The sequence below is a fragment of the Mustela lutreola genome, chromosome 14 (genome assembly GCF_030435805.1).
Source record: "Mustela lutreola isolate mMusLut2 chromosome 14, mMusLut2.pri, whole genome shotgun sequence".
NCBI lineage: Eukaryota > Metazoa > Chordata > Mammalia > Carnivora > Mustelidae > Mustela > Mustela lutreola.
The window spans coordinates 21,882,003-21,908,165 of record NC_081303.1 but is presented as its reverse complement, the minus strand read 5'-3'; the positions used below and the strand labels follow the sequence as shown (position 1 = coordinate 21,908,165).

The following is a 26,163-nucleotide window of genomic DNA, read 5'->3' as shown; positions in this document are numbered from 1 at the left end:
CTAATCAATAATTTACTGTAGACTTGCAGATCGTAGTCTTTCTTTGCTGTTCCAGCAACATTCGATGCCACACATGTGTATAGCCCTGCATCAGATTTTTCCGCAACTGAGATCTGTAACTGTCTGCCTCCAGATAAAGTTCTGACTCGCCCTGCAGAATCAGTCAGCACTGGCAAGCCTGCAAAGAAAACAAAATGCCAGAATATGAAGCAAAAATATATAGCATTTTGTGTACACAGTCTGATAAGTACATTTATTTACATCTTAGTTCAAAGACCTAAAAGACACCCACCATTTTTTTTTTTTCTATTCACTGAAAACGTTGGTACTTCGTACCTAAAAGACAGAAGACGCTGTAAAATAATCCTATGCAAAAAGGAGGAGGAGAAGGAAGGAGAAGAGGGGCAGGAGGGAAAGTAGGTATTTACCAAGATTGTCTTCGGCAAATTTTTCTTTCAATCAACATGGCATTTGAAAGTGTACTTAGAAAAATTAAGTAAAATCTTAAAACAGTAAAACAAATATTTTAAAAATCAACAAAAAATACTGGGCGCCTAAGTGGCTATGTCAGTTAAGAGTCTGCCTTCAGCTCAGGTCATGATCCCAGGATCCTGGGATCGAGCCCTGCCTCAGGCTCCCCCTCATCGTTGCAAGTCTGCTTCTCCTTCTCCCTCTGTGATCTTTCTCACCCTCACTGTCTCTCAAATAAATAAATAAAGTCTTAAGAAAATCACCTAAAATATAGATGATCTGCCTGATACTTAATGGATACAAAAAAATATTTATTGATGAACAAATTGATAATTTGGTCAACCACAAAATTCAATCCTAACGTACATTGCAAAACTGTCACAAATACAGCAAAAATGTTATAGAAAATATTTTTAAAGCTTATTCTCAAGATGATAAAAATTCTTTGAATGGTGGATTCAGGTTATAAAGCAATCAACTAATACAGAAAAGTTAATTCTTTTCTGAAGAACAGTTTCAAAACTGAAGATTTTCAGATAGATAGTCCAGAAGTTACCACGTGCTTTAATACAAAGCAATCATGCTATCTAGAATTTTATTTTGCAAACCCCAGGAAAATTGGTTAATAAACTGACATGTTTGTCAAACAACACATAGATTCATTTAACATTTATATTTAATTTTATAAATGTTGAGGATGAAAACTGACCTTTCTTCTTCCAAACAAGATTTGGGGGTGGAATACCACTTGATTCACACAATAAACTAATGAGATTCCCTTCAATGACTGTGAGTTGAGCACGTTCATCAGAACCATAAATATTTGGTGGTACTGAAAGAGGAAAAAATACTATATTATATTAACTTTACATAAAATTTCCTTAATATTTTACATATAAAAAAAAGGTTCCCATTCAAATGACATAAGGGAATAATTAGCCCTTGAGGTTGACATATCAATACTACATTAAAATAAATACCTATTAGCAAACTTCCTGTCTTTACAGACAGAAACTTAACAAAATACTCAGAAGCTAATGTATTGTAAATAATTACACTTTTTGCATAAAAAAGCTAAAGCGCCTACTAAATTTACACTTAACTGTCATTTCTGCTCAGCCAGTTTTGATGTCTTAGCAGCTGAACAGAACTGGAAAACATCAGGCTTACAATATGATGGTAAAGGAGATACATAGGGTTTGACCTAAGAAATGGATATGTTACCTATTCTAGAATGCACAGCCTGCCTCCCCACTGTTCTCTAGTTTCTCTTTGGAACATTTAAATGAACGCTGACTACCCATGATTCTCTCAAGGAGGTCGAGTCTGCCTTTGCTGGCTGATGTCTCCTCTCTGGTGGCCATATTATCAGGGGCAGATGCTTGCTCTTCCAAGCTCGTGGGAGTTGAGGAGTGGAAGAATCCTTCTTCCCCCTCAATATAGCTTCTAGTCATTGTTCAACTCCAACTGCCTCATGTGAAAACCTCCTCTTTTGAGGCTCATGCCCCCAATTTACTTCTTTTCCCCCCTTACCATCATCTGTGAACCCACCATTTTTTTTTTTTCTATTCACTGAAAACTTTGGTACTTGTTTTTATCTTTCTCCTTCACACAGAGATCTGGCATGATTCTGTATGAATTCAACATCTGCATGTATGCCTAGTCTAACCACCATGGCTACTTACTTCCTTGATCTGCTCATCCCTTTCTCCACCATGTTGATCATCTAGAACTTTTCTCCTACTGCTCCGTCCTTGTATTTCTTTCACTCAGTTACTCCCAGTTCTTACTTTATCAACCTTAGTTGAGTCTCAAGTCTTTTCACTTCTCAGAACCTCCCAAACCAGCTGCCTACCCTTGTTTACAGACCTCTATTCAGCTTAGATTTCATGATCAATAATTTCAACTACTCCTTTGCGAATAATCTCAACTGCTTTGTACTGCTGTCCTTCCTTTTTTGAAACACCTTTCCTCTCGATGAATCCTACAGTTTACTCTGTCATCTCCTATACCACAGACAGAAAGTTCTGCAGAAGAAAATGACAATTACATAGATTGCCATTACTCTAAGTATACCATCTCCAACCTCAATTCTACCCTCCTCTACTCCCATGGCTTCCACTGACACAAATACTTGCAAATCTGTATCTGTAATGCAAACCCCATGAGGTCAAGATTTTTGTATCTGACTACTAAACATCTCCGTCTGGATACATCAGAGGCATTTTCAAACTTGACTTGTCCACAACTGAACTCAGTCACCTTTGTTCCTTCACTGAGGGAATGACACTGCTGTTCACAGGGCTCATCTGGCCAACCCACACCAACATCCATCCTTTCCTCTTCTTTTCACACCTCTCCATGTAATCAATCAAGCTTGTTAATTCAATTTCTTAAATACTACTAGAGTTTATTTGTTTTATTCCCTAAATATGGATCTGAACACCCAGTCCTTTAAATCCTTTTAACAGTATCCTATCGTCTTAAGAATCAGATCTATACTTCAAAAGTTTGAGAGGTCCTTTTCAATCTGTCCCCTTTAACCTTTCCTATCTAATATCTTCTCCTTCTCCATTCTACCACACCAGGCTCCATAGTGAGTGATGTTTGGTTCAATGAATGCAGACAGTCTTCTTGAGGTCTCTGTAATGGTTCCATCCTCTTTAGAGAGCTAATGTCAACTCATTCTTAAAATCCCAATTAGATGAACCCTGATATGTCTTCCACAAATACTCCTACGTTATCTCTTCAGAGATTTAATTTTAATTAACTATTTAAAGTAAAGATATTTTTGCAGCAGCAGACTATATGTTGTGTGTGACCAGTGTCTTTGCCTTTCTCATTAACTTCTCTTTGCCTACCTGAGGCACAATGACTAGAACAGAGAGGCACACCCATAAATATTTTTTGTAATTCTGTCTTTGATGTCTCAACTTTCTCCCCCTATCATTTATTCTTATATCTACTATATTCTGCTTTCCACTATTAAATTGATTTTCTTTAAGAGGCATTGGTCTCATTTATAAATTGCACTTTACAGTTTATGTCTAATTTCGCTTTTCTGCAACATGTGACATTATTCATTCATTCCCCTACCCATCCATCTATGTCCAACCTATTCCTTGCCCATATTCTTCTTTCGGGTACACCATTGCTTTTTGTTTTGATGACACAAGTGTTTCCCTACTTCTTTCACTGCTTCTTCCAGTTTCTCATTTGTGTCTTTTTATCTGTCTTACCTGGTGAGAGTCATTCTACAGTACTCTTCTGTATACATTCTTCTTTTTCTCTAAGGGATCTCAACTGCCGCATATATACTCATGTCTCTAATTTTATATTTTAACTCTTTTCTCTCTCTCTTCTAAATGATAGGCTTCTATTTCTGACTGCATGGTAGACAGCATCACATGGACACTCTATAGGAATCTTCAATACAGCATTGCAAAAATGAATTTCTCACCTCATTTTCTAACTGATGATCCCTCCTAATTTTTCTCTTTTCCAACCTTTACTTGACAAAACCCAGTTCACTGTTTTGTCCATACTAGAAGTTATACAAATATTTTTCCCATTTGAAAGAAATGAGAAAGAAAGGGAAGGAGCAATAGAGGGAGAATAGGGGTGAGAAGAGGCAGGAACAGATGTTAATGATATATAAGTAATATACAGTAAATAAATTACCACCTAGTAAATTTTACTATTTAAAGGTAAATTAATCCTTTTATAGGGTGACTAATAGCACTTCTCATAATCTTCCTTAAGAATTTTAGAATGATAATAATTTATAATTAACAAATCATTTTCTACATAAACACATGCTTTTAAAGACTTAAAACATATATTCTCTCCATTGGAATCAAATTATTTCCTCTACCTATTTTTATTTTAAAAATATGGTTTTGAATAAACTTAGAAATCAAAGAGAAATTTCCGCTCATTATCTCAATAGTTAAAAAGTTTAAACAGACACAATCAAAATTAAGAGGGCAATATGTTATAAATGAATTTAAAGAATGGATAAGGAAGATGTGGTCCATACACACTATAGAGTATTATGCCTCCATCAGAAAGGATGAATACCCAACTTTTGTAGCAACATGGACGGGACTGGAAGAGATTATGCTGAATGAAATAAGTCAAGCAGAGAGAGTCAATTATCATATGGTTTCACTTATTTGTGGAGCATAACAAATAGCATGGAGGACATGGGGAGTTAGAGAGGAGAAGGGAGTTGAGGGAAATTGGAAGGGGAGGTGAACCATGAGAGACTATGGACTCTGAAAAACAATCTGAGGCGTTTGAAGTGGCGGGGGGTGGTGGGAGGTTGGGGTAACAAGTGGTGGGTACTATAGAGGGCACGGATTGCATGGAGCACTGGGTGTGGTGAACAAATAATGAATACTGTTATGCTGAAAATAAATAAAAAATAAATTAAAAAAAAAAGAAGTAAATAAAGGTGGATATGCTGGAAATAGGAGTACTTTTTAACAATTAGCAGACAGTTGTAGCCAGGTAAAAGTTGTGACAATTCCTAAGCATTATCTTAATTGGTAACAAATGGTAGACTACCAAGTGAGGATGACTTTTCTCACTAGTCAGCACAGTAATCCCACCTCCCACCAAGGTGTTCCCACTCACACACAGAATCCATAGGCATGGTTTGGCCTTTTTACTTATTTCAATTGATCAAACCACCAACAGTTCATGGAGAAAGCCCAATCATTAGTCAATTATTATATGGCTTCACTTACTTGTGGAGAATAAGGAATAACATGGAGGACATTGGGAGATGGAGAGGAGAAATGAGTTGGGGAAAATCAGAGGGGGAGACAAACCATGAGAGACTGTAAACTCTGAGAAACAAACAGGGTTTTGGAAGAGAGAAGGGGTAGTGGGTTGGGTGAGCCTGGTGGTGGGTATTACGGAGGACATGTATTGCATGGAGCACTGGGTGTGGTGCATAAACAATGAATTTTGGAACACTGAATAAAATAAAATAAATATAAAATAAAATTAAATTAAATTAAATGGAAAAAAGAACATCCTGGTTGTAAGAGCCAAAGAGTGTAAGCTTAGGCAGGAGAGTAGAACGGTTCTACCTGAAAATTACAATGACTAAAACATTCAGGTTCTGGAAGTCTATCTATAATTGATCTTAATTACATATAATCACACTTACCCCAAATGTTGACATTATAGTTTTTCTCAGTTTTTCCAGCAACATTTGTTGCCTCACAAGTGTAACGACCAGTGTCTTGAACTTGAGCCTCTTCAATCTAAAAACAAAACCATGCTTTGAAATTTCAGTTTCAATTTCATAATTGGAGTTTTTCTATTCATGTTATTTGTGACTTCTTATTTTTTCATGAGTATTCTAAAGATTTTCAAACATATAGAAAGGAGAGATAATAGTAAAATGTATGGCTATATGCCCATCACCCACATTCAACATTTAAATCAAGATTCAACAATTTTCATCTATGTCATACTTTGTTTTAATCTAATTAATATTAGTGACTGAAGGTTTAGAAAGGGCTTTTAAATATAATGAGACAAAATTCAGATTAAATGGCAATAAAAATCACAATTAATTTCTGAATAAGTTACTTAGGGTTTTAAAATAGATAGCCTGTATATATTTAGGATATTGTTCAGTAAAACACCTTTATTGTTCATTATATGTCTTCTCCCTATATGGTTTATAAGCTTCTGTTTTAGAGAAAACTTTTATTTCAATTCTAGTTGGTTAACCTACAGTGCAATTTTGGTTTTAGGAGTAAAATTCAGTGATTCATCACCTACATACAACACCCAGTGCTCATCATAACAAGTGTCCTCCTTACCTCCATTACCCATCTAGCCCATTCCCACCTGCTTCCTTCCAACAACCCTCAATTTATTATCTATCTTTAAGGAGTTTCTCGTGGTTTGTTTCTCTCTCTCTCATTTCCCCCCTCTCATATGTTCATCTGGTTTGTTTCTTAAATTGTACATATGGATGAAATAATATATTTGTCTTTTTCTGACTGACTTATTTCACTTAGCATAATACATTCTATATCCATCCACATTGCTGCAAATGGCCAGATTTCATTCTTTTTGATGGCTGAGTAATATTCCATCACGTAGATTGCCAGATCTTCCTTACCCATTCATCAGTCGATGGACATTTGGGCTCTTTCCATAGTCTAGCTATTGTTGATAGTGCTGCTATAAACAGTGGGGTGCATGTACTTTTTCGAATCCACATTTTTGTATCCTTTGGGTAAATACCCAGTAGTGCAATTACTGGATCATAGGGTAGCTCTTTCTGAGGAACCTCCATACTGTTTTCCAAGTGGCTGCACCAGTTTGCAGTCCCATCAATAGTGTAAGAGGTTTCCCCTTTCTCCACATCCTTGTCAATACATTGTGTTTCCTGAGTTGTTAGTTTTTGCTTCTCACAGGTGTGAGGCAATACCTCACTGCAGTTTTGATTGACATTTCCCAGATGATGAGTGATACTGAGCATCTTTTCACGTGTCTATTAGCCATCTGGATGTCTTCTTTGGAAGAATATCTATTCATGTCTTCTGCCTATATCTTAACAGGATTATTTGCTTTTGGGTGTTGGGTTTTGTTTTTTTGTTTGTTTGTTTTGTTTTGTTTTTAAGATCTTTTTTTATTTATTTGTTGGAGAGAGAGAACACAAGCAGGGCAAGTCCCAGGCAGAAGAAGTAGCCTCCCCACTAACTAAGCACAGAGCCCAATGTGGGACTGGGATCATGACCCAAGCTGAAGGCAGACGCTTAACTGACTGAGCCAACCAGGCATTCCTGAGTTACATCAGTTCCTTATATATTTTGGATACTAAGCCTTTATCAGATATGTCATTTGCAAATATTTTCTCCCATTCCATAGCTTACCTTTTAATTTTGTTGATGTTTTCCTTCAATGTGCAGAAGCTTTTTATCTTGATGAAATCCCAGTAGTTCATTTTTGCTTTTGTTTCCCCTGCCTCCAGTGACTTATCTAGTAAGAAGTTGCTATGGAGGCAGCTGGGGGTCTGACCCTTGGTTTTGGCTCATGTAATGATCTCAGGGTCATGAGATTGAGCCCCACATTCGGTTTTGTGCTCAGTAGGGGTCTGCTTGGGATCCTCTCCCTCTCTGTCTTCCTCGCTGCTCCCCACCTCAAATAAATATTAATCTTTAAAAAAAAAAAAAAAGAAGTTGCTGTGGCTGAGGTCAAACAGGTTCCTCCATGTGTTCTCCTCAAGGGTTTTGATGGTTTCTTGTCTCACATTTAGGTCTTTCATCCATTTTGAATTGATTTTTGCGTACGATGTAAGTGGTCCAGTTTCATTCTTCTGCACGTTGCTGTCCAGCTCCCCAACACCATGTGTTGAAAGACCTTTTCCCATTGGATATTCTGTCCTGTTTTGTCGAAGATTAGTTGATCGTATAGTTCTGAATCCATTTCTGGGTTTTCTATTCTGTTCCATTGATCTATGTGTCTATTTTTTAAAATTTATTTTTATTTATTTTCAGCATAACAGTATTCATTATTTTTCACCACACCCAGTGCTCCATGCAATCCATGCCCTCTCTAATACCCACCACCTGGTACCCCGACCTCCCATCCCCTGCCCCTTCAAAACCCTCAGATTGTTTTTCAGAGTCCATAGTCTCTCATGATTCACCTCCCCTTCCAATTTCCCCCAAGTCCCTTCTCCTCTCTAACTCCCCATGTCCTCCATGCTATTTGTTATGCTCCACAAATAAGTGAAACCATATGATAATTGACTGTCTCTGCTTACTAAGCATAATCTCTTCCAGTCCCGTCCATGTTGCTACAAAAGTTGGGTATTCGTCCTTTCTGATGGAGGCATAATACTCCATAGTGTATATGGACCACATCTTCCTTATCCATTCGTCTGTTGAAGGGCATCTTGGTTCTTTCCACAGTTTTTGTGCCAGTCCCATACACTCTTGATGACTACAGATTCGTAATATAGCTTGAAGTTCAGAATTGTGATGCCTCCAGCTTTGCTTTGCTTTTTCAGGACTGCTTTGGCTATTTGGGGTCTTTTGTGGTTCCATCCAAATTTTAGGATTGTTTATCCAAGCTCTGTGAAAAAAGCTGGTGATATTTTGATAGGGATTGCATGAGATGTGTAGATACCTTTGTGTAGCAGAGATGTTTTAACAATGTTTGTTCTTCCAGGCCATGAGCATGGAATGTTTTCCATTTTCTTTGTGTCCTCTTCAATTTCCTTCCTAAGTGTTTTATATTTCTCAGAGTACAGATCTTTTACCTCTTTGGTTAGGTTTATCCTTAGGTATCTTGTGATTTTGGGTGCAATTGCAAATGTGACTGATTCCTTGATTTCTTTTTGTGCTGTTTCATTATTGATATAGAAATGCAACAGACATCTGCACACTGATTTTATATCTTACAACTTTGTTGAATTCATGCATTAGTTCTAGCTATTTTTGGTGGAGTCTTCTGGGTTTTCTACACAAAGTATCATGTCACCTATGAATAGTGAAATTTTGACTTCTTCCTTCCCCATTTGGATGCCTTTTATTTCTTTTTGTTGTTTGATTGCTGAGACTAGACTTACAGTACTATGTTAAGTAGTAATAGCAAGAGTGGATATCCTTGTCCTGTTCCTGACCAGAGGGAAATGTTCTGTTTTTCCCCACGGAGGATAATATTAGCTGTGTGTCTTTTGTATATGGCCTCTATGATTTTGAGGTATGTTTCATTTATCTCTACTTTGTTGAGGGTTTTTTAATCAAGAAAAGATGCTGTATTTTGTCAAATGCTTTCTCTGCATTTATTGACAGGATCTTATCCTTTCTTTTATTAATCTGGCATACCACATTGATTGATTTGTGAATATTGAACCACCCCTGAAGCCCAGAAATAAATCCCACTTGGTCATGGTGAATGACACTTTTAATCTACTGTTGAATTTGATTTGCTAGTATTTTATTAGGAATTTTTGCATCTATGTTCACCAGGGATATTGGCCTGTAATTCTCCTTTTTTAAAAAATAGAAATTCAAATACTTAACACATAATGTATTATTTATTTCAGGGGTACGGGTCTGTGATTCACCCCCCTTCCCTCCAGCAACCCTCAGTTTATTTCCTATAATTAAGAGTGTCTTATGGTTTGTCTCCTTCTCTGGTTTTGTCTTGTTTCATTTCTTCCTCTCTTCCCCTATGATCCTCCTTGTTTTTTAAATTCCTCACATCAGTGAGAGCATATGATAATTGTCTTTCTCTGACTGACTTATTTTGCTTAACATAATACCCTTTAGTTCCATCCATGTCATTGTAAATAGCAATATTTCTTTTTTTGATGGATGTTTAATATTCCATTGTGTGTATGTGTGTGTGAGTGTGTGTGTGTGTATACCACATTTATCCATTTATCTGTTGATGGATATCTGGGCTCCACATATATATACATATGTATATATAGTATAATTCTTATATATATGTTTTATATATGTGTGTAATTGTTATATATATCTATGCTATAGATATATATGATATATATCTATGCTATAGATATATATATGATATATAGGCATATATCATATATAATATATACCTTATATATTATATGTATCTATATAATATATATTATACATCATTGTAATATATACAAATATGCAATTGTACAATTGTTATATATAACAATTGTACAATACCAATAACAATTGTACAATTGCATATTTGTATATGATACATTACAATGATGTATAATTATAATTATGCAGTTATAATTTATAATATATATATCACATATGTGATATATATATCACATATATATGAATATGTATATATGAATGGAGTGTTACACACACACACACACACACACACACACACACATATGAATGGAATGTTATTCAGCCATAAACAAGGATGAAATCTGGCCATTTGCAACAACATGTATGTAGCTAGAGAGTATAACATTAAACTATGTAAGTCCTTCAGAAAAAGAGAAATACCAAATGAGTTCATTTATATGTGAAATTTAAGAAACAAAACAAATGAATAAAGAGGGAAAAAGAGAAAGAGAAACAAACCAAGAAACAGGCTCTTAAGCACAGAGAACAAACTGACGGTTACCAGAGGAGAGGTGGGTGGAGAGATAGTGAAACAGGTGAAGGGGATTAAGGAGGGCAGTTACTGTGATGAGCACTGGGTGTGGCAGGTAAGTAATGAATCACTATTACCACAATATTGTACACCTGAAACTAATATAACACTAATGTTAACTACACTGGAATTAAAATAAAAACTTTATAAAAAAACACATTGCTTGCCAAGTGTGTTGCAGGCAAAATGAAACAGTAGGAATCTACTACTTTACCTGGTTGAAGATGTGCATGAATCATTTTGGGAAATGCACTGGTAAGATAGTTTTAACTGACTGGTTTTGTCTGAGTTTTGTACAAGTTTTTATTTCCATGCAGTCCTCCCTGCACACCCTTCAGTGGGACCTGCACACTTCAGGATGCCTGGCCAGCCTCTATAGCAGAGATTAAATTGATCCCAGGATTTCTTCACCCTCACCTTTCTTCTGGCTTCCCAAACCTATTGAGATCTGTGCTCTAAAGGAATCAACTTCTATACTCTGAAATTTGCAAAGACGTTTCTAATCACACATAGCTGTCCCCTCCCAGTGCTGGGATGTGTGTCCATACAATTGTCTTCCTCTGTCATTTGGTCAGAGCCAGGGTTTGAAAATACTATCCATTGATTTCTAGAGCTCTGGGTCTGCCTCTGAGCATGGCCAGTGCTTTTTGCTTTTCTCCCCCTAGACAGCTCAACTGACTTATCCTACTTTCCTCCATCAGTTATTCCAGCCTTTCCTTATTTACCCAGCTCCACTATTACAGGTCATAATTCCTAAAGTCTCTACTTGGTTGCCTCTAACGCACTTCATACTCCCTCCCATTCTCTCCCACACTTCTGCTCTCCTTATATAAGCTTCTCAGCTTCCTATGTGCTGATACCATTATCCAATTCTCAAGACTCCTTTTGTTTGCCACTAATAACCTTCCTTTACCAAAAGGCTATGCGGCATAGGGGTTAGTAGCATGAGTTTTAAAGCTATATTCCTGTATTCAAATCCCATTTCTGAGACTTAGTATCTGTGGGATGATTACCTAGCCATTCTTCCAGTTTCTCAATAGGGTTATTATGAGGAATTTATAAATACGCCAGTGGCTTATTGACTTCCTGAACACTAATTCCTTTGCATTTTTTATATTTTTAAGATTATTTATTTATTTTTGAAAGGAAAGGGAGAGAGAGAGGGGGCAAGCAAGTGCACAAGAGCAGGGGGAGGAAGAAGCAGACTTGCTGCTGAACAGGGAACTGGACTCAGGGCTTGATCCCAGGACCCTGAGATCATGACCTGAGCTGAAGGCAGATGCTTAACCTACTGAGCCACCGAGGTGTCCCCTGAATCCCAATTCCTCTTGTTAGCTCTTATTCTTATCTATACAAAAAAAGCCAAGTAGTCTTTCCAGATTTCCAGGCAACCGCAGTCTCTCACCTTTCACTATCCTAGAATGTGTTACCTGTACCATCCTAATAGTAACTAACTCACACTTACAGTACTTACTGCATTTGCAACGGAACTATTAGTTTTCATGTATTTATGCAAAATTGGAGGAAATGGAGGGTAGGAAATGTGTCTATTTTTCACATTTTATTCAGAATACCTGCAAAATTGGAGGAAATGGAGGGTAGGAAATGTGTCTATTTTTCGCATTTTATTCAGAATACCTAGAATGGGTTTTATTTGCTGGCTGAATGACTAAAAATGAAGCATCCGTTAGAATAGTTCCATAATATTTTCCCAGAAGCATTTTGGATGGTTTCTGGCTACAAATATGGATAGATAAATAGCTAAATCTTACTAAGCATAAAATTTAAAATATTATAAACCTCATTAATAAAAGAGTACCTAGAATTTTACAAGATGAAATTAGTAGAACATCTGTAGACAGGCAAGTTTAAAATCAAAGCCATGAGCTTAGGAATAATATAAGAAAAATTAAATGAATCTCTAGCCTTACCTTTAATACACTTCCATTTTCAGAGATACTGAGGCCTGGTTTCTTCAGCAAGGGGCGGCCATCCTTCAACCAAGTCAAAGTAGGTGGGGGGATAGCATCACTCTGACACAGTAGCTCCACAGCTTGGCTAATGAGGACAGAGATGTTCTGTTCTTCTCCCATAATATTTGGAGGAACTAAGTGAAAGAAGCATTTTCCATCAGGATAAGACAGGCCAGCTCACTGCTTATCTTGAAGTTATTTACTGAATAATTTATTAGCTCTTTTAAGATGTAGGATCGCAATAATCCTAACATACCCTCTTCGCATCATTTGGTTCAGAATGAAATATTAAGAAATCACTGATTAATGTTCCCATTGAACAGAAATACCTTTCACTTTAAGAAGTTTTAGAACTGGACGTTCTCACCAAGTGCCTATTTCAGAAACTTTTTGAACGAGGTGTTACTACTTAATATTTCCAAAGCAATAAATTACTCATGAAGCATTTTGGAAATAACAATAATTAAAAGCATATATACTTTTTGATAATTTAAAAATATTTTTTGCCAAAGAAAATAAATTTTATCAACATGGAGGCAAAATAAAAAAAAAAAAAAAAGAGTTGAAAGAGACCACCTGGTCCCACCTCACAGGTATGTAAAACATGAAGTAGGTGACAGACAATAACTTATTTGAAATAATGTAACTAATTTGTGGCAAAGCTAGGAGTCTTCTGATGGGCAGTTTAGAGCTCTTTTTGGTTTTCCATGATGCCTTGTCAGCTTTCTATGGAATAAAGACCATGTGGGATAACTGACACAATAAAGAACAAAATGAAAGCCCTGGCCAGCTGTATAACATACAATTACATAAAAAGAGGAAATGAGTTGAAATTTTAATGAGATTAAAATTAGAATCCCCTGGCTATCAAGCTTGTCAGATGCTGAAATGTGTTCTTGGAAAAGTCTAAGGAATCTCCTTCCCTTGGGTGTATTAAAATATAGAGTAAACAATCATTTGTCTCAGATGGTTTAGGTACAGTCCTGCCAAGAATGAGAGGGTGGGCTCCGTAACTTCTCAAGGACTCTTTCAGGACTGTATTTATAATAATTCAAAAAACACAAACTAACGATGAAATCAGGCCCGTTATAAAAGGGCCACTCTGAAAAAAACAGGGAGGAATTTCCTTGGCTATTTCTCACTAAATCCCATAACTAGTCAGGATTGTAGGCAATGTACCATATTCATAGTGTTTTCCTCTCTTGATAAGAAAGGTTAAGCTGCACTGAAATGAATCCTTAGGGACTTTCCAAATGCCTTGATAGAAACAAGATTTTTGTGGTAAGGATCGTTATTTTGGTTTCTGAGCCACTGTTTCAGGCTGGATCTTGCAGCATGTGGGAAAATGACAATGAATGCAATAGGCTTTGACGACGAACACTGCCGTTCTGCAACCAGGAGGTTTCTCTATGGAGGGAAAGGCATATACACTAAAGGCCACTTTCTTGTACTAATTCTGGATGCAGCACATGTGCTGTATCCACAGGAACTGATGTCAAGATACAGAGAAACGCCATCGCTGCAATAGACTAATGGAGCATTTGGGCAGAGATTCTTAATGTCCCTTCTGCTCCATTTAACGGCACACACAGACTTCTGGCTCTCGATAAGCTTAGAGTAATCTATGGGGGAACAGAAAACAGTGGGATTGTTTTTAATATGTGACACATTAGATAAAAGATATATAACCAACCTGTCTGAGATTAAAACTGCTAAAATATTAGCAAAATCAGCACCATTAGTACTGTTTTCTAAGATATTATATTATGAAAGATAGTATGTTTTCTAAGATATTATAAAAAATTAAGATACATTCACCAATCTTAGCACAGAAAGCCCTAAATAAAATAGCCTAACATTTAAGAGCTTGCACATAATTTCAAGTAAAGTCTGGTCTCAGTGGACAAAAAGTACCGTAACTGCATAAAAATATGTTTATCTTAGCGTATTTATAGAATTTACAAAAGAGCATGGATTCTTTGTGACTACTTGTAGAAGTAAAAGTCAGAAATAATTCAAGAAAGCAGAATGCTAATTTATTTCCAAATGTTTTTCCTCCAATTATTTTTCTTTATGGCTAAATGAATTGAATCAAGTTCAAAAAGAAACCAGACTTTTTTTTTTTTTCAAATTGAGAGGAAAAAATGCAAAAACAATAGAGTATTTGTTTCTAAAGGAACATAAATTAAAGCAAATCTAATTATAGCTGAGGGTATATATTACTGAAACGCATCTATGTTTTCTGTCCTTTCATTTCCAACTTTTTGTTTAGTCTGAGAAGAGAAAAGCCTCTACCCTTTAGATCTCAGCTTCCTTAGATGTTATCCTTACTGAGCTTTGTGGTTATATTGCTTAGGAAGGGGCGGGGGGTATCATGTCTGATTCTCATTCTATGCCTTACACTTGTTAAATTCAATTATCAACATCAGCGCTGCCGCAGGGTTACACTCAAGTTCCTGGAACACATGTGGTCTCCAAGACAATTCTCTGAGCTTAGATTCAAAGTAAAGGTATAGGAAACTCTATCATTTAAAAACCAAATTCTCTCATTTTAGCACCTCAGAATATGGTAAAACATACCCTGAATTTATACTAAGGGGAAATATTTTAATGAACTACTCTTGCAATTGTAAGGAAAGCTATTTTAACCACTGTCTACTCTTCCTATCACCCCCATACTCTGCAATGTCAATCTGAAGGGAATTGGCCACTGGAAATGAATACTCATTAGACTCCAATTGACTCATTAGTCTCCAATGAGACTCCAGATTGTCAAGGTTACTACTACAAACGTAGGAATATAATATATGCAAATAACACTAAGAGGGGAGCAGAAATTGGAAACTAATTTCAGATTACGAGTCAGAAATTTTACAGTTCTTTAATTGCTTGCTGGGCATCTGTATTTCAAATGCTAAGTACAGGTAAATGTTGGCTAACCATCTGACTGTTATAACAGGAAAGATCCCAGTTTTTAGACCAAAAGAGTGGTATAGAAATGTCTTGGCAGGGTTCCTGGGTGGCTCAGTGGGTTAAGCCTCTGCCTTTGACTCAGGACGGCTCAGGTCATGATCTCAGGGTCCTGGGATAGAGCCCAGCATTGGGCTCTCTGCTCAGCAGGGAGCCTGCTTCCCCTCCCCCTCTGCCTGCCCACCCCCATCAAATAAATAAATAAAACCTTTAGAAATGCCTTGGCAAATGATAAAAAATAGTGATGTGCGTTTTTATGACTCCTGGAAAAGATAGCAATGCTCTTTCGTCTCTCTGGTATACTTTTGACACTAACCCATGTAGAAAGAGAAGGAGCCAATTCCAGATTTTCAGTTCTGACTAAAACCCAGCAAATACCCCTCTGCTTGCTAATTATTGAAGGAGCTTTTGTATCACAGACTTAGATTGACTGATGAATCATTCTCTAAGGATATTTCACATTGTCAGCATTCCAATTCTCCACTAATGAAAATCCTAGTTTTTTAATTAAAAAAAATCCTGTTACAACATGGCTAACTTACATGTCTAATGGATCTTGAAAATCCCAGCTGACATCAGTAAACTACTAAAGGGCTCTCTATGTTCCCTCTTTTGTATTGCTTCTGCAATTGACATGGGTCCTCCTCCAGCCTTCAGCTTTGCTAGTGCTGTGTCAGAGATAACAGATGGGACTAAAATGCCCAACCCCAGGTAGTCTGTTCCTTCGCTTAAATCTAATTGGGTCATTTTTATGTCTTGTGGAGATGGGATTGGGAGGGAGACAAACCATAAGTGACTCTTAATCTCACAAAACAAACTGAGGGTTGCTGGGGGGAGGGGGTTTGGGAGAAGGGGGTGGGATTATGGACATTGGGGAGGGTATGTGCTTTGGTGAGTGCTGTGAAGTGTGTAAACCTGGTGATTCACAGACCTGTACCCCTGGGGATAAAAATATATGTTTATAAAAAATAAAAAATTAAAAAAAAATAAAAATTAAAAAAAAACAAAAAAGAACTAGGATTTTATTTTACTTGTGATTGTTACATTTACTTTTGGCAAACTTAGAAAGAGGAGTCAACCCACATGGTCTGGAGATTAAAAAAATATATATATATATATATATACACACACACATGCATATATATGTATATATATGTGTGTATATATATATACACACACATATAGAATAGGAGTGAACTACTTGGAAGTGAGGCGGGACTAGGATTGTACACGTGAAACTAATATAACCCTGTATGTTAATTATACTGGAATTGACATAGAAAAAGCCCAGATTCTCTTGGTGGGGCCACGAAGAAACAATTCCATTACTCCATGACCAGGGGATATAATGCAAATAAGATGAAAAAAGCCTAAAACAGCTCTAAATGCAAAGGTAAACTAAAATGTGGAATGAAAAACACATCCTATGAATGGAGGCCAATTAGAACTGAACTTTGTTCAGGAGGACTTCTGCTGTGATAGAATTAGACATTTCCTTTTGTACCTTATAGCTGTATCATAGGTAGGAAAAAAACTCAAATTTTCTCTAAATTTATGCCTAACTTTTGCTTCCCAAATAGCCTTTAATTTATAGACATAGTATTGACTAAAAAATATACTGATTATAAATATAAAAGTAAAAAAATCAAGGCTTTGAGTAGAATAGCTCAAGAGAGCTACTTGAACAAATTCTCCCTTTAGTGAAAAGATTATATCTTCTAAATTGCTAAGCTGCTCTCCATAGTCATGTTCTTCAGAGTTTTCTATGAAATCAACACCTAGCATTTTAACTTCTCAGAACATTAAGAAAGGAAAATCAGACAAAGTCAACTATAAAGCAGAAAGGTAGAATTTGATTTGAAACGATACTATAAAACTGTTTCTATTGCTCATGGTTCTTTATTGTCAACAACTTCGTTAACTTATTCAATGATTTTAGGAATTAAATATATCTATACCAGAACAGAAATAATTATTAAAATATTTCACCATATACTCTGAGGTCAATGTCCCTTTGTTTCTCCCCAGCAGCATTCACAGCAACGCAGGTGTATCTCCCAGTATCACTGATTTGAGCGCTGGTCAGGGCTAGGATACGGCCTCCAGACAGAACCTTTTGACGACAGGACAGGTAAATAGTCAACATGCCCCTCTGAGAAACATATACATAAACAGCCTTTTTTCCTCCTATTTTCTGAGATTTATCAATTGACATTTGCCTCCAGAAAGATTTCCACTTGGACATTTTATTTTTCCACTTGGATATTCTAAAGTGGGCAAGCATCATATAATCTACTTCTTAACCTCTCTTTGAAAGAAGACTGTGAAAAGCTAGAACCAAACTTGGTAATAACCACTGAAAACAAGTCCCTGTATACGAAATCAAGTGAAGGTCCAATCTCATCCATCCTTACTGCAGAGAGAGAAAAAGCCACCAGGGAGAAAGATGAGAAGAAGTGGGAATAAGAGCAGCTAATCTTCCTTCTAATTTTCTTGGGGAGGATAAATAAGTTATAATTAATAGCGAAGTAGCAACCAAATAAATTAACTAGTCACATCAATGGCTCTTTAATCCCATTGGTCTAGTTGTACTTCTAAAATACTGAGATTAACCTTGGATCTTCCCTGGTCTCAAATTCTGAAAGCAGTGGATTTTTGAGAAAAACTAAGAAGAATGGTGGGAAAACTAAGTTCTCTATTAGGCAAAATAAAATTTAGGTACACTTTAAATGAGATAGATGTGCTTCTATAATTTTAATTTTGAATCAATGTGAACACTTAAACTGCTTTCTCAGATTCAAATTTCATTTCTACAGTGTTGTGTTTCTAATTTTCCTTACTTTATTACTTTATGTTTTTGTTAAATTAAATATACCCTACATGGTTCTCTAATTCATGAATGTTTCCAAACATTTTAACACAAATTTTAGGAGGAAATTCCTGTTTTTGTTGTTGATGAACACTTCTTTGTGCAAGGTATCTTTTGTGCTGGTGGCAGGGAATGGGGATGAGGAGGGAGGTAGAAAGACAAGTGAAGAGTCAAAATGTAGTATCTACATATGAAACAAAAGAATTCTTAGATGTCTAAGCATTTAAAGAATTGTTTAGAAATCCCAACTGTGTGGCTATGGTAATTATGGAAGTAAATGTGTATGATTTTGGAATAACATTTATCAATTCTTATGCTCTAAATCTTGTTAACAGCTTTCCCTGTTTGTACTTATTTAATAACTAGGTGGTAGATCACCCTTAAGACATGACAGAGAGTACCTGTAACCCGTTAGCAAAACTAGAGACAGGGCTCCCATCTTTCAGCCAGGTCAGACTTGGGGCAGGTGTTCCTCTGGCTTCACATTCTAATCTCACCAGGTTATTAACCACCACTGCCACCATGTTATTGCTGCCAGAAATTGATGGGGGCACTGAAAAGAAATAAAAGGGAAATAAAAGTAAGATATATTAATATCACAGGATATTTCATCTCAAAATAATGAAAAGAATGTACAATGTCTACCATTGTGTTTCCACATGTGAGTTTTTCATGGTTTGGTTTGGTTTTGGTGAGTTCTTTCACATCATTTATTTGAGTTTCTAATCATAGCTATTCCACTGTCAACATCTCCATTTTACAGATGAGGAAAAGGATGTTTTGCTACTTTGTTTGGGAAATCCAGTTTTTAATGCCAGAGCATGTTTTTATTTCTTGATTGTCAGATGTGTGTGTCTTTGGGTGCGTGCGTGCATGTATCTTCCTCCACTGTATCCAAGACCACTATGTTGTCTTGAAAGCATTATTAGCGGTAATGACTTAAAATCTTTCTTTGATCAAAACCTATGATTTTGATAGATAATATTTACAAACAGGGTTATTGTCATTAACTGATGAGATCGTTGATGACTCAACAGTTCATCTAAACTGAACTGAAATTCAATTCAACAGCATGTGAAACTAGAGCATTTTAATAGGAGTCAGGAAATAAAAACAATCATCAGTTATAGAACATGGCACTTTATAAAGATGACAAAACACACTCTGTTAAATCTTCACACTGAAATTTTACAGAAGCACTTAATCATTTTGAATGCATTTTTACCCCAGGATGCATCTAGAAGTGCCACTAACCATGAACCTGCAGACTATAAAATAACTCTGTCGCTCCGGCTGAGTTGATGGCCACACATTTATATATGCCAGCGTCAGAGATCTGGGCACTTTCGATATCAATGATTTGTCCTCTGTTCAAGAAAGTCACACCGCTGGAGCCTGAGAGTGGACGATTATTTTTGTACCATGTAATAGCTGTAAGGGGAAGAAGAAAGAAGTCTGTCTACTCACATCTTTTGTAAATTTTTTTAAGATTTTATTTATTTAACAGAGAGAGATCACAAGTAGACAGAGAGGCAGGTGGAGAGAGAGAAGGAAGCAGCTTCCCCGCCAAGCAGAGAGCCCGATGGAGGGCTTGATCCCAGGGACCTGAGACCACGATCTGAGCCGAAGGCAGAGGTCCAACCCACTGAGCCACCCAGGCGCCCCTACGTCTTTTCTTTTAAAGCTCGATACCATCAAATTGCAATAAAAAGAACTGCCTTAATCAAGCAGAGAATAACAATTATCATATGCTTTCAATGACTTGTGGAACAAAAGGAATAGCGGGGAGGACATGAGGAGAAGGAAGGGGAAAATGAAGGGAAAAAATCAGAGAGGGAGCTGAACCATGAGAGACTATGGACTCTGGGAAACAAACTGTGAGTTTCAGAAGGGAAGGGGCTGGGGGATGGGGGAGCCTGGTGAGGGCCATTAAGGAGGGCATGTACTGCATGGAGCACTGGGTGTTATGCACAAACAATGAATCATGGATCACTACATCAAAAACTAATGATGTACCTTATGTTGACTAACATAACATAATAAAACAATTAAATTAAAAAAGGAAATATTAAGGAAGAAATACAAATAAGTTTAGGTTTATATAAAAATTATAAGCTTTCTTACCATTAAAGCTTAGCTTAGTAATAATATTACAGTGTTGTTGTCTTACTATTATCTTACTAACAACCACAATAATAAACATTTAAAGTTTGTATATACACACACAAAAAAAGAATTGCTTTATTCTTATGCTTATCATCCAAGTATAGACAGTTGAAATATTTCTTTAGGATTAGTTTTTTTTTTAATTTAATTTCTTTTCAGTGTAACAGAATTCATTGTTTATGCACCACACCCAGTGCTCCATGCAATACATTCCCCCCATAATACCCACCACCAGGCTTCCCCACCCTCCCAACCCCTGCCCTTTCAAAACCCTCAGATTGTTTTTCAGAGTTCATAGTCTCTTATGGTTCATCTCCTCCTCCAATTTCCCTCAACTCCCTTCTCCTCTCCATCTCCCCATGTCCTCCATGTTATTTGTTATGCTCCACAAATAAGTGAAACCATATGATAATTGACTCTGCTTGACTTATGTCACTCAGCATAATCTCTTCTAGACCCATCCATATTGCTACAAAAATTGGGTATTCATCCTTTCTGATGAAGGCATAATACTCCATAGTCTTTAGGATTAGTTTTGAGGAGCAGGTAAGCCTAAGGGAAACATGAATAGCCAAGCCAATATAAGAGCCCTAAAAATGAAGTTATAAAGCAAGTATTTATCATATCATACTGAGAAATCAGTATTTCTCATTCTTTAAATGAGCTCTAAAACGTCAATATTATTTGATAGCAAACTTTTAACCAATTCTATTTCTTTTTGTTGTATATATTCCTCTCATCTGTAAAAATTTTGTCTATGTATTTGATCAAAACCAAAGACCGTACACAATATTAGCCTTAAAAAATTATATTGTTTTTGATTCATATTAATTATTTACCAGTGATGAGAATTACCGAAAAGAATACTATTCTCATTAAATAATTGATTTACAAAAATAATCAACGTACACTAGAGAAAAACATGTTTTTCAACATAAATGTATAAAAAACTACCATTGTGGGTTGTTTGGCCACAGTAAGGACAATAAAACAATTAGTTATTCACATATATCTACTTTGTTTAAATGAGTAAATTATTTCATGCAGTTAGAAGCAATGAAAATTCAAAAATTTCACCCACCTAATTATATCCTTCATGTCATTGCTTTACTCTTGGAATGTATTTTATGATTTTTCCTTTATTAGTAATTACTATATTGTTTTCATAAAAAAGATTTAGTTCTTCCCAGAAATCTTAAAATGTCAATAAGTTAGGAGTCCACAAGTAAACCTACCAGGTAATGGATTTCCAGCTGCCTTACACTCCAGCTGAATGGGGTTGTTCAGCACGACGGTCTCATTCAACATCTTCCCTGCATCCTCCAAACTAGGCGGTTCTATAAGAAGCCCAAACATAATTAATTCACATAAGTAGGATATCTAAATGGAAACTATCTGCTCAGTGGAAATTATCGTTCCTTTCTGTCTTTCACATATATACACCGACATACTTGGAACAAAAGTATTCTATTAAGTAGAACTGAAGGACAGGATAAAAAAAAAATTGGGGGCACCTGGGTGGCTCAGTCTGTTGGGTATCTGCATTTGGCTCAGGTCATGATCTGGGATTGAGCCCTGCAGCGGGCTTCTTGCTGAGCAGGGAGTCTGCTTCTCTCTCCCCCTTCTCTCCCCTTCTGCCCTTCCCCACTGCTCATTCTCTCTCTCACACATGAATTAAAAAAATAGAATAAATGCATATAAATTTATCTTTAAAAAGATCTTAATAAGTTTTCAGGATCGTTCTTCTTTTGTCTCCAGTAGGAAAGTTCTCAGAATTATAGATTAGCAGGGCAGTAAAGATAGTTAAAGGACTATTTTTTAATTCCAATTAATCTGATTGGTCTGATAATGAATTGCCTTTAACAAGAAGTAAGCTATTCCATCTGAACTCTTCCAGTAAAAGGGAAATCAGTGTTTCTCAAACTATCTGACTTTACTTCAGATAGTACTATCTTAAACCATTTCAGAAAAATTAGAATTTTGGTTTTGGTTTACTAGCAGTTTTTGTCTTTTGATATAAAAGTTATAATTAAATCATTAGTAAAATAAATAGAAAACTACATTTCTAATTTTAAACATCACAGATAATGCTACTCTATTATTTAATGTGCATATAATAAAGTAGGCATTAAGAAAGTCTGAGAGACATATAGGAATAAAAGGAATAACAACATAGAATAGCAATGCGCTATGTTTCTAACACTATCTCAAGGATTATAGGAAGGATGTCAGGATGAAAAACTCACAAGTAAACTAGAGGTTTTATCTTTTTCTGAGAAGATGCTGTAGATATAAGTTAGTATCTGAAGTTTATAGAAAAACTACATTCTAAAGATTTGCTAAATTAAACTCATTTAGTACACTGGAGCCCTTTAACTCCACCCCATTTACAATCAAGCAATCCATCTAGTCATTAATCTAGTAAAAACAGAAGAGGAAAGGAGAAAAGACAAATAAATAAGAAGAAATAAAATCAACTACATAAATCAAGAGCTTATAAATGTGAATGAGCTTAGTTTTTTATTCAATAGACAAAGAGTTTACACATCTGTGGGTTAACATTTTTTTATTTTTAAAGATTTATTTATTTGAGAGATAGAGAGAGAGTGAGGGAGAGGGTTGGAGGGAGAGAGAGAGAGAGAGAGAGAGAATCCAAAGAAGAACCCTGCTGAGCAAAACCCCAATGCGGGGTTCTATTCCTTGACACTGAGACCATGACCTGAACTGAAATCAAAGAGTCAGATGCTTAACTGACTAAGCCACCCAGGTGCCCCAACACTATTTTTTTTTTTTAAGATTTTATTTATTTATTTTGAGATAGAGAGAGAGAGTGAGAACGAGAGCATGAGCCAGGAAACAGAGGGAGAGGGAGAAGCAGGCTCCCTACTGAGCAGGGAGCCCAATGTGGGGCTCCATTCTAGGACCCTGGTATCATGACCTGAGCTGAAGGCAGACCCTTAACTGACTGAGCCACCCAGGTTCCCCCAACACTATTTTCTTTAATAAAAAATTCCAAGTGGATAAAGAGCATAAATATAAAACTCACAAAAATACTGACAATAAAGAGCTGGGAAAACATATGCCAGACAACAGGGTGACATCAATTTCTGACGAACTGGTATACTGAGCAAAAATCATTAAACATGACAAAGCAACATGCTTTCTATTACTTAAAAGGTCACGATTCATGAAGAATATAATTGCAATGCTTTATGCATTGAACAACAAAGCAGAAGTTGCTAAAGAGCAGGAAAAATTTGAAAAATCTGGAAGTAGTATATTTTAGTGCACCTTTCTCAGGAATTGATTATAGTAAAATAAAAATTAAGTTTTAAAGAATTTGAAAAATAAATTACCCATCCAGACTGTGCATGTATATTTGTGTCTATGTACACTTGAAGTTAACAAAGAATACATGTTTTTTTCAAATGCCCATAGAATATTTTCATAACTTACTATATTATGAGGTTGCAAAATCTCAAGAAATCATTTATAACCACAATTTAATAAGACTATAATAAAAATGAGTAGAAATAAAAAACAAACAAAAAGCTCTTTATAAGGGGCAGACATCATTAAGGAGGAAATCAAGACAAAAGTTTAAAGAAAAAAATAAAATAGAATGAGACTGATTAAAATGAAAACATACACTATGTCAACTTGCTATACAGTATAGTACTCAAAGGAAATCTTAGGGCCCTATTTAACATATTAAAAACTAAGAAAAATGGGAATAAGTGGTCTACACATTCAACTCAGAATCCAGAAAAAACCAATAAAATAAACCAAAAGAAGTCAGGGATAAATAAATAATAAAAATTAAAGCAGAACACAATACCAAAAAAAAAAAAAAAAAAAAAGCAAAACGAACAACAAAAGGCAATGAAACTCAAAGTTGGTTTTCAACAAGTTAATAATAAAATCTGTCCTCAGGGTAAATGTCTTTGTGGTCAGATCTCAGTGTATTTCTGGAGGTCGTCCTGAAGACAAAGCCTAGAACCCAAACCTCCTTCATATCTGTTTGCATTTAATTTGGTGTGTTAATCCTTCCTGCTTGAAATGCCTAGAATGTTTCTGTTTTCTGCACTGAATGCAGATGAATAATATGGTATTTAAACACAAAAGACCTTTAAATATGGCTATATGACTTTTCCAACTGAAAAGGAAAAATAATTAGTCCATGGCACATTCCTTCTAAACAGTTATTTAAATACTCACTTGAAGCCTTCTGGACTGAAGTGATCACTGAAGGCTTTGACAGACTATGTAACTGCTATAATAAAACATTATGGTAAGAATAAGAAATGTAAGAGGTATGGAGTGAGTTGGCTATTTTTCCTCCCCTAGAGAACTTAAAGAAAAAAAAGATGAGATGTCGGGCAAGAATGGCAGAGTAAGAACTCCAAAAATCCACTCCTCCGTAAAAGAAACAAGAACTCTGGAAAATTTGTGAAAATCAACTTTTTCAGAACTCTGGAAATTAACCAAAGACTTGCAACAATCCAAGAAGTGTTTATTCAAGAAAAACAATGAAATCTCATTAACAGCAGTGAGTTTTATGGCATTTTATCTCCCTCTATTCCCACCACTCTCTCCACAGATCAGGAGTAAACTTGAAAACAGATAGCGTAGCAACCACAGTGGAAAAAGCAGCATAGCAGATACTGAAAGAAGCAGAATGGGTTTGGAGCTACCTAAGAGCATCATTCCTAGAAAACTGTCACTGTTTGACCTATCTGGCCCTTGCCTCAAAATCCACACTCAAAGGACTTCTCTTTATTTAATCAGATTCAGAGTTTGCTTAGTGCAAACAGCCTTTTCCCAGGGGAATGTTCAATCTGTAAAAACAGACTTCACAGAAATTGTTCAGAAAACTCATGATATTAGTTTCCTCTTGCTTTCACAACAAATTGCCTCAAACTTGACTGTTTAAACAATACAAATTTATTATCTTATAGTTCTATGGGTAAGAAGTCCAACACAGTCTCACTGGGTTAAAATAAATGTCTCAGCAGGGCTTAGTTCCTTTCTGTAGGCTGCAGAGGAGAATCTATTTACTTGCCTTTTCCAATTTACAGAAGTCACTTATAATTCTTAGCTGTGGCCTCCCTTCCTCTGTCTTCAAAACCAGCAATGGTAATGTGTGGAGGACTCATAAGATCGTTTCACATCCTATCACTCTGAAGTCCTGACTCCTCCTTCCATTTTTAATGTCCTTCTGATTACACTGGGTCTATCTGGATAATCATGGGTAATCTCCCTATTTTGAGGTCAGTTAATTAGCGATCTTAATTCCATCTGTATTCTTAATACCTCTTTGACATGTAATTTAACATATTCACAGTTCTAAGAGTAGGGTGTGAACATTTTGGAGACTAACAGTATTCTACTTACTCATTAAATAAATAAACAGAAGACAAAAACAAAACAAAACAAAAAACCCAGTAACAGCAATTATAACTACCACAACAACTATGGAAAGAAAGGAATATGGTTTCCAAAATGGCCACATTATATTATTATTTTTTTAATTTTTATTTTTTTAATTCTAGTATA

At 36.0% G+C, this 26,163-nt stretch overlaps 1 protein-coding gene across 3 annotated transcripts in view; it reads right to left on the bottom strand.

Annotated features, from left to right (window-relative positions):
* Window positions 1–26,163, bottom strand: part of HMCN1 (hemicentin 1) — a 475,982-nt gene that overhangs the window by 140,458 nt on the left and 309,361 nt on the right. For all 3 annotated transcript variants that reach the window (XM_059145201.1, XM_059145202.1, XM_059145204.1), the window contains exons 37-44: window positions 21,843–21,944; window positions 19,696–19,872; window positions 18,843–18,994; window positions 17,562–17,685; window positions 12,561–12,736; window positions 5,651–5,747; window positions 1,181–1,303; window positions 17–178 (exon numbers count right to left, since the gene is read on the bottom strand). In XM_059145201.1, the coding sequence (XP_059001184.1) occupies window positions 17–178; window positions 1,181–1,303; window positions 5,651–5,747; window positions 12,561–12,736; window positions 17,562–17,685; window positions 18,843–18,994; window positions 19,696–19,872; window positions 21,843–21,944 (1,113 nt within the window). The remainder of the gene's footprint in view (window positions 1–16; window positions 179–1,180; window positions 1,304–5,650; window positions 5,748–12,560; window positions 12,737–17,561; window positions 17,686–18,842; window positions 18,995–19,695; window positions 19,873–21,842; window positions 21,945–26,163) is intronic.